Here is a 10,175-nt window from a genome sequence, read left to right as displayed (position 1 = left end):
GCAGCTATTTCAGACTAACAAGACCAGCTCCTATCTAAATGAATGGGCATAGAGTCAGAACTTCACTTTCCCTGGTCACCATGACATAAAAACTGCATGTATAGAAACAGCAGTAAAATATGATAAAAATCGCTGAAAATGTTTTTTGACTTTGCCCCAATATAAGGTTTAAAACACCCTTTTCCCCACAGGTTTTACTTTTACTATACGCATGTGCAAGTGTTCCTCAACTGTGCACATAAGTCAGTGGAACCAGACAATAGGCTTAAATGTTCCCCGGCTTGACTGTTAAAAGCAGATGATTGGCTTTCCAGCGGGAGGGGCGGGACATTTGCATACAACCGCCATCTTTGCCGTTACGGGTTTTCCTTATATAGTTGTATTGAGGATCGAGGAAGTGGCATGTCTCATATAAATGGTCTCTTGTATACTATAACAAACATAGAAGGTTATGTCTTAAAGTGATACTCCACTGTGTTTTCATATTAAACTATGTTTTTCCCTTAACTAAGACGAGTTGATACATACCTCTCTTGTCTCAGTGCGTGCACTCAATCGCTTTGGCGCGTGGTGACACTTTGAAAGCACTTAGCTTAGCCCATTCATTCAATATGGGCCAAGCAGAGAAGCTACCAAACACCTCCACGTTTTCCCTTAAATACAGTTACTCGTACAAATACAGTTGGATCACTATATTGTATGGCGGAATACCATGGCAAGTGCTTGTAAGCACTTCTTCTTGGCGCAGTAATATCTTCACTAGAGGGAGCAGGGGCTGGTGAGAGGATTTTTCAAGAATGAAGATATTACTGCGCCAAGACGAAGTGCTTACAAGAGAATTATAATGTCATGTATTTTTGTATGTATGTGTATGTATTTTTTTCACACTTTAAGAGTGACATCAAATATTGCAAAGACTGGTCTGAAAACTAGTGGCTGCATCTGAAAACCTAGGCAGCTGACTCGCTGCCCTATCAGTCAATGACTTTGCAGGCAGCTTTTTTGCATGAAGGTAAACTAATTTCGGACAGGATTCTGAGGCAGCGTAAAGCTTTAATGATCTTCAACAAAATAGAAAAAGTTTTGGTGATAACAAATATTTAATTATGATAATGTTTGCTAGTGCAAAAATTAGTCAGAAATATACATTTACACACAAACTGACCACCGAACGCAACTTTCAGACACCATCTTTATTTTTCAGCTCAACCATCACAGAATGGAACATACAGGATTGTGAGATATCAAAGCCAATGAAGGATACATCTACTGTATGCTGTTCTTAAAAATCGATCAGATGAAGGTATCTCATGCGACAGAATGTGAAGCTTACTTTGGATTTGGAAGTGCCTTAATGCCTTCCTCTATTGGAATGCATTGTCCGAAAGCAGCATTTTAGAGCCAATGTATTTTTTTCATTACTTATGCTTGCAGGTTCATTCTGAGAATCAACCCAGAGAATCATATGGTTTACAGTGCTATACCGCTATTGGATGAATTAGATTTTTTTTTTTTGGAGGAAAAAAAAACAAAAAAAAATTATTTAAATGAAAATAAACTGTAAATATATAGCACTGACCTGATTCCACATTACAATGAAAATGTCTTGCATATAAAAAACTTTCATACATTTGGCAAATTGTCTTAAATTTTAAACCTTGTAATGTTGATGGCGATTCTAATTAACTATTTGACTGTACTCTGTTTTGTACTCTGAACCTTGTTCTCTAAGCATGCAGGGCATAACTTCAATAAATATCTTCATCCCCATTCCCATTTGTTCACACGAATAACAAGCAATATGCAGACAATATTTTTAACTGATTATTCTCTTAAAATAGTTATAGTCAGGTGTCATATAAAAAAAATAATAATAATACTAATAAAAAAATCCTTAAAGAATCTTGTTAATTGATCATGTTTCTCATGAATTAAGTTTTTAATGACTGAATGAATTTGACACTGTTGATTCTGCAACCTGCTCATGCACAATTTCAACAGTCAATCAAAGATCTGAACAAATATAAATAAACTAAATAAATAAATCCAACAATAAAAATTAACAAAACTGCACTTACCTTCATACTTTAATGTCTGACAGAATTAGAGAAAGTAATTTGTGAAGTATACATTATCAGCTATGTAGAGGATTTTTTGCCTTTAAATTGGCTTATTCCGACTGGTGACACTGACAATGATGCATGTGTTTTTTTCAAGGGTATTGCTTAATTTCTTGATTGTTGTTAAGTGTCTGCCTTCATATTTCAGTCATATATGATAAATCTCTTTAATGTATTTGCTCTGATGGTCCATTTTTCCAGGGAAATGTATCTATTTTATATTATTTTCTCATCTTTATTTAAGGAGTTAAAATGGTCCTCATATCTGTGGTCTCCCATGGTTTTAAAATTGTTTAAGATTTAAAAATTGTCTGGCGTGTCCCAGGCCTACAGTATTCAAGTTAATTAGATAATTAAGCTTTTTATTAAGCGATCATTGTTTGATGGAAGCCATAGGTAGCCAGGATTTTATAATTACATATGTCCCAAATCCCGCCACAACCCCTCCAGCACAACATTTAGATTTCACTGAGCTGCATGTGCGCTATTTCCTGTTAAATTAAAATTAGAATTTCAAATACTCGTTTTAAATCGTTTTCAAATTCACTGCGCCCTCTTGTGGCCGAAGGAGACAAGCCAAAAGCTTTTCTACGCAATTGAAATTAAGTTTTTTTTTTTATAATCTGAATCTAATTCAAATATAATAATATTCACCTATTTGGACAGCCCTTATGTGTGCACGAACATATCTGAGGGTCAAATAATTGGATAGTAATTTTAAGTCAGTGGGTAGTATATTATTTGCTGCTTTCTACTTTGATTGATGGTCTTTTCATTTTCACCTTTTGTCAGTGAAGACAATAAACATATGGTGATACTTGCAGTATGTTTTATAAATCATATATCTTAGACAAGTTACTTTAAAGCTAGGTAATTAGGGTTTAATAAATTCACAATATGTGTACATTCATTATTAATATGATGCCTAATATATCAAGAAAATGGCTTCATTCATTTCACAAGTGCAAAAGTCTGTCCCAGGTCTGAAAAAAAGAGAAAACTCCAACACTAAATCCACACTATCTGTAAAACTGCTTCGGGGTGGTATTTGAGGCTAAGTATATTCCATCATTCATCATGTTCACAAAATCAATGTGAACAAATGAAACATCACAGCAAAGGTGAGGAACAAGTATATACTAAGACATATAGTTTCATTTTTGCATATTTATTGTTCATTCATATAGATCATTCTCAACATTTCATTATTCTAAGAATTTAATACTCTGATCATTAGATGTAAAATATGTGACATGTAAATAAATATACATGGAAAAATAGAAAACAATATATGAATACCTTCCAAAAATGGAAGAAAGAATAAACTTTATCCATATTGCCTTGTTTGCAGTTATCTAAAGAACAACATATAGCGCATTATTGGTCCAGTGATATGAAATATATTAGAATTAAAACAGGGATGCGTATCATGAGGGCATCCAAACCTCTCTCCTTCATTAAGTCGATACCACTCAGTCGTCCCATGAAATATTGTTCACATCTCTTTCAAGTCTCCTTTTCTATTGCACAGCATTCCATGTCCCTGTCCAACCCACGGCGATACAGACAGGAAGATAGACACACATGGAAATGTATGACAATGTACATAAAGTAGCTGTACAGGCACAATTTGAACAGAAAAGACACTGTTCCTTCTGGGCTACTACAAATCTCACTGTGCATGATGCAAAAGTTTCAATACAATCTAATCGACGTGCTGTGTTTGCAATGGACAGCAATCACCTCAGATAACAATGATAAACAGACGTATACGACATCCATCCATCTCACTAATTGTAAGATAATAGAATGTGATGTGCGGCTACTAGAATTGTCTTCCCAGGAAACACAGTGTCTGGCATTTTGTGTAAAAGTTCTGGCATTGGAGAAAAAAAAAAGGAAAGAAAGTACTTGTATGACAACGTATTAATTTTAGGAGGAACAAGTGATGTCTTCTACTCATTCAGACAAATAATCACAGCTAAACGCTTGCAGGACTACCGTAGTTTCCCTTCTAATATAAACCTAAACATAGTTTGGGAAGTTTAGAGCAGGACTGAAGAGCTAAGCTAAACCACACTAATATAATGCAGTATGATCAATAATGCAGTTATTAAATTAATGTTTGTCAATAGGAAGACGATAATAAATGTATTGATATTTCAGTCGGACAGTCTGTGTATCCTCTTGTACTGATAGGGGTTGATATAATCACCCCTTTTTCGGACCATCTGTATATTTTGTACTATTCTTGATCCTTTACCTCCTCTGTGCAATGATGCATGAAAAATACAATTAAATAAAACATCATCCAAAAACATTTTGATCAAAAGGCGTTTCGCCTAGTAGCTGGTGCCATCATCTCTTTTTTTTTTTCCCAAAGATAATTAGTTCAACTCTCAGGCACTTCTAAGCTCGCTCTCTCTCTCTCTCTCTCTCTCTCTCTCTGAGCTCAGGTCCTCTCTGCATCCATTGGCACACACTGCATCTTTTCTGGAAGTTGTTGTTATGGTAGTTTGTGTCCTACAATGTCCCACATTCCTCTTGGTCATGCACAAGTGTTCCTTGTGCTGCCAGGTCGTGCATGCAAATAAACCAGAAGAGCTAAGTGTCCCACGCTGTGGTCCTTCTTCTCGACGCATCTAGTGATGCTGGAATGGACGTTTTGGAGGGTCATGGAAGCCGTTACTGGAAGGCATGGTCAGCCGGGGGGCCGTAAGAAAAGCCGGGGAACGCTCCGGCAGCCTCCCGTACGCTGTTGGACAGGTGCAGGCTGTCCGAGTTGCATAAGGAGGTCGACACTGGTAAGTGGGTGAACTCTGGGTCAAAGTGCCGGAGGTCAGTGGGACCAGACTGTAGATTCAATAGAGACAGAATTTATTAAATATTGAGGTAATTGATTGTAAACTAATATATGCTTTCGTGTAATTTCTGTTGAAACTTGTATGTCATGCATTAAATGATAAAGTTTAAATTTAATATAAAATGTTACCTTCAAATGTTGCATTTAATAACAGTTAAAATTATAATCAAGTACTTTACATTTGTTTAGTCAACACATCAAAATATGCGTCTTTTAAAGCATGACAAAAATTATTATTTTTAAAAAAAAAATCTAATTTGACATTAACTTTTCACTGCGCATGTAAAGAGTTAACTTACCACTGTAGGAACAAAAGGAGGCACACACTTTTTGGCCATGAGGTCGTCCCAGTTTATGTGAGAGAAGAAGCTGTGGAACTTCATCTCCAGCTACAAATAAGCAAAAGCTTGTATAAGTATCAGCAATCTCAGGAAAATAAACGTTATGCATGTGGCACTGGTGTGTTGTGTCCACTTACAAAATCATCTTTGGAGCCCAGTCTCTTGGTACGGTCCTTGTGCAGAAGACCCTCCAGCAGCTCTCGGCCAGCGTTGGACACGTTGGGCTTCAGGACTAGAGGCTTGTGAAGGATGTTGTTGTACATCTCGGCTGTGTTGCGACTGTAGAATGGAGGCTGGAAAAACAGAGACTTAGAAAATTAATTGACATTGTTCGTGAAATATTTCCTTCGCTGCAGCTGATCTAGTCAGTTGTCAGGAAAAAAAAAAGACTTGATAGGTCTTCCTCACCAGTCCATACAGCATCTCAAACAGCACTGATCCCAGGCACCACCAGTCCACGGTACGATCGTATGCCTGTTTCTGCAGCACCTCGGGAGCCAAGTACTGTTGAAAAAATCTTGTGTTAGCATAACAGTACTTTTTATTAAAAATAATATACTTAAAATTTAATGTTTTTATGACACTTAATTGGAATTAAATTAAAACATTTTATAGTACGCATGCATATTAAATGCAATTAGCTGAACTTTAGAGAGCATTATTGATCCACTTAATCTTTTTCGAATACCTCAGGAGTTCCACAGAACGTTGAGGTTGTGCCGTTGGGTTCCAGTCCCTCTTTGCACAGCCCGAAATCTGTCAACACAATGTGGCCCTGAGAGTCCAGGAGGATGTTCTCTGGCTTTAAGTCTCTGAAAAAAAACAGAAACTGGTAAGGCCCCATTATAATGGGCAGAATCTGGCACACAGTTCAGCTCCTTCTCCACTAGGGGCACTGCAGCCAGTCACATACCTGTAAACTATGTGCAGTGAGTGAAGGTAACCGAGTGCACTAGCGATTTCAGCAGCATAAAACCTCGCCCTGGGCTCCAGAAACACCCGCTCACGCTGGAGGTGGTAGAACAGCTGCAGGACAAAAAAATCATACCAGAGTCAGTAAAGTTAGTCAGCTATATGGAGCTATATGAGAGTAAAGCGTTAATGCATTGTTTACTAACCTCGCCTCCATTGACGTAGTCTAGGACGAAATACAGTTTGTCAGTGGTTTGGAAAGAGTAATGCAGCCCCACCAGGAACGGATGTTTGATATTTTTCATTAATACACTCCTTTCCGCCATGATATGCGTTTGCTGGGGAAACATATTAAGTGCGATTGTTAATATTCTGCAGTTGTGGCAAAGTGCTTTTACATCCGTATGAGCATCGCATTAGGTCTTACTTCTTTCTTTTTCAGTATGATTTTCTTCTGAAGCACCTTCACAGCATAGTATTGTTCGTTTTCCTTGTACCTTGCGAGCAGAACCTGTGAAAATAAGACGCTGTTAGCATTCTCAGTTTAGAATATGACATAAAGGTCGACATCTTGACTGTATGAAACTTGTTTGTGCCCACCTTTCCAAAGCTCCCCTTCCCAATGATCTTTAAGTAGTCAAAATCTGAAGGTTTGATCCTGTTAAGGAAATTAAACAACATTAGTAATGTCAACAACAAGCAGCCTGGCTGACAGGAATCCAATTAACCAAAAAAAAAAAAAATGTTTAATAGTAACTACGTACTGAGTCTCCTCAGCCAAAGAGCTCCTGGGGTTGGTCAAACACAGGTGAGTCTCCTCCAGCTCCTCATTCTGGTTCTCATCGATTTTTAAGAATGAATCAACATCGGCACTAAGGAAAGGAGAATAAATGATGTTATTGATTTTATTTCTTTGTTCAAGACCCATTGACTATTGGACCATGATATGCAATGACTACTCAACATATTTCATAATATGTGTTATTTCATAAAATTTCATCATAAATGTTCCTGTGGCTCAAGTGGTAGAGTATTGTGTTAGCAGCGTAAGGTTGTTGGTCCAATTCCCAGGAAACACATGTTAGGTAAAAACTGAATGCACTGTAAGTTGCTTTGGGTAAAAGCGCCTGCTAAATGCATAAATTTAAATGTATTTCTAAAAAGTGCATTTGTTTCAAAATCTCTTTAAAATGAATCAAAATGTACAGCGTGTGTTTAATCCAGAGTTGCGTTTCCAAAAAGCATTGTAAGCCTAAGTAGATCATAGACCCAATGCCACATATGATCTCTGCGATCAACTTAGCTTTTACTAAACAGCCCAGAACATTCCTTTAAATCCATTATTTCTTGTAATGCCTTAGGCAGGTCGATGGATGGCAGTGTTTGTGAAGGTTATGTGGGGCCGTTTCAGGTATGTTAGAAACTCATCATTTCTTTTTGACCTGACAAGACAGCTATTATTGCAAGACTATTAGATAAGATGCATCTACTTAAAATATAGATCAAATAATGTTTTAATGAAACCTTCATAAAAACTCCCTCCCTGCCCAACATGATGGCTTTTAGACTACTGAGAGGTTAAATCCCAACCTTTTACGCAACTCTAACATCCTCTTTGAATGAATACCGAGGGGAGCATATGGAGGGTAGAGATGATGCGATGAGAAATTTTCCACTGCTCTGACCTGAATGACTCTAAGACCAAATGTGCTTGATTGAATTAGGCCCTTATCCTCATCTTGGGGACATTAGGGATTTTCTTACTGTGGCCAAGCAGCGGCCTCAACAGCTGATTTTCTTGGAGCACTATTCTGGTGCTTGGCTTTATCTCGCCTGTACAGATTAACCTGCACAATTAGCAGAATGCACAGCTAAACTCAGATGATGGGATTACATCCTCTTGTACAGTCACCTCAATGAATCTATTATAAATACACTTCAGGTCACAGAGCTGCCTTTATGAAAGAATGCTGGAATTTTCCTGAACCACTTTCTTGCTGATTTTGAAACACAGAAATCCTCTCTGCTCTTATTTGTTGATTATGCCTTTTTTTTCAGTTCACACATCTACTTGTAATTGTAAAAGCATCATGCAATTGTTTATTTCCATGCTCACATTATTAAGTATTAGGATACTTACTGTTGACAAATGGGAGGGTTGGAAACAAGCTTCTGGATGAAGTCGTTTAAGCCCATCTTCCTTTCTTTAATAAAAGCTGAAATATAAAAAAAAAAGCATTTACTTCAGAAGAAGGAAATCCACAGCTGACGTCACTAACACCCTGTTTTTGATCTGAATGAACCATCAACCATATGTGATGGGGAACCCTTCGAAATCTCTCTCTCTCTTTTTTCTCGGTAAAATGATCACTTACACGTCAAGTCTATGACAGAAAACGTGTTTTATAGATGCAGTGATTCAGAGGATCCGTGAGCAATGGTTTAATGTCAAGCACTGTCAGTGTTACACAACACACCGCATTGCTCACTGTACAGCTGTACATATATCTGCTATTTATCAAGAACGATAATGCATCATTTCTACAACTCTCATGGAACCACGTAATTTAATAAAACAATGTAAAGGTGTTTAACCCCGAGAAAATCCATACTTTTCATCATGATATAAGGATATAAAAAATGCTATTAACAAAATAATAATAATAAAACATATTTAAATTGACTATACAAACACAAAAACGATGTCTAAAGACATAGATTTCTCTCATTGTTATTTTTTAACAATGTGATGTATTGCATCCCTTTTCCCAAAAAGCATATGTAAATTAAAGAAATCTATTACAGACAACAGAACAACTCAGACGTACCGGTGAGAACGGACACGATCCCCCGCATCTTGCAGTATGTCAAGTCACATCCAGTTTGAGTAACTGCCATCACTATTATTATGAGTAAGTTATGTTACAAATCCACTGGAGGAATGTAGTATTCCTTCGGTGAAGCCTTTCTTTTATTGCAAAGCGCCGATCTCCCAGCAGTAATCGCACTGTTGGGTTCTGATGCCGGGCTGTCGGGTGCTGAGCGCTACTGTCTTCCCCCGCCAGCCCCGCACTCGTGTTTTTATACGGGACACGTGGTTGTGGAGGCGAGGTTCTGACATCACTCCGAGTAACCGAGGAGACTTGCGAAGTGTTACGTCACGGAACCCCTCGATTCTCCGTTCCGCCGGTAGGGGGCGATGCGAGAGGAAACGGAGGCGCTCCCATTGATGCAAGCTTGATTAAACACTGGGGGACTTTTTTTAATCACTGAAAAATTACCACACAGCTGGCTGGTAATCTCATTGTAGTTTAACAGATTAACCTCTAATCCTTGCCAGTAATGATGAGGAAGAAAGTGAAGCAGTAGAAAATTAGAAAATAAAAGCATGCGGTTAAAACTGCTGTAGGATCATGTTCCTGAAATTAAGGTCTTTTTTAAAAGGAAGATATTCCTGTGAAAATATTCACCCCTGTAACTTAGAGTCTAGCATTTCCATTAACGGGGCACATTATTAATTTGTTGAAGCCTGTGCTTTTCCAGATTGTCGTCTGTGAGCAAGCCACAGTGTTCAAGCCATCCGACCAGGTCAAGGGTGTGAGGATGTGGCATCACGGCTTACGTAAACCAACACTTTGAGCCACATCATTTATTTTTCAGCCTCCAAATGTGGTCCACTGACCCTTTAAGTTATATAAGTGTGCCATAATACGATGCCGTCCTTGCCATCTGGTCTTTTAGTACAGATTTTGCCAGGTTAGACATCATCAGATCAACGGGGTCAACTGTATACCCCAACTACTTTGGATTTTAATAGTAAATGCTGAAATTAACATTAAGTATATTAATAAATGCTGTAGAAATATTGTTCATGCTTGGTTCATGTTGACTCAAGTAGTAAACTAATGTTGACTAAATTAACATTATTGTAAATTGTTA

The 10,175-nt window shown here is 37.7% G+C and overlaps 1 protein-coding gene across 1 annotated transcript; it reads right to left on the bottom strand.

The window, feature by feature from the left end:
* Positions 1-3,272: 3,272 nt before the first annotated feature.
* LOC127935928 (serine/threonine-protein kinase Sgk1) lies at positions 3,273-9,302 on the bottom strand. Its single transcript, XM_052534152.1, has 12 exons — positions 9,065-9,302; positions 8,377-8,452; positions 7,001-7,108; positions 6,837-6,894; positions 6,664-6,747; positions 6,443-6,574; positions 6,238-6,350; positions 6,013-6,136; positions 5,733-5,828; positions 5,462-5,617; positions 5,283-5,372; positions 3,273-4,973 (listed from the first exon to the last, which is right to left on the bottom strand). The coding sequence occupies exons 1-12, from the start codon at positions 9,132-9,134 to the stop codon at positions 4,806-4,808; spliced, it is 1,275 nt and encodes a 424-aa protein (XP_052390112.1). The 5' UTR covers positions 9,135-9,302; the 3' UTR covers positions 3,273-4,805.
* Between the last annotated feature and the right edge of the window lie 873 nt (positions 9,303-10,175).

This window comes from Carassius gibelio, chromosome A19 (genome assembly GCF_023724105.1).
Source record: "Carassius gibelio isolate Cgi1373 ecotype wild population from Czech Republic chromosome A19, carGib1.2-hapl.c, whole genome shotgun sequence".
NCBI classification, from domain to species: domain Eukaryota; kingdom Metazoa; phylum Chordata; class Actinopteri; order Cypriniformes; family Cyprinidae; genus Carassius; species Carassius gibelio.
The sequence above is the reverse complement of the archived record's forward strand: the minus strand, read 5'-3'. Positions and strand labels throughout refer to the sequence as shown.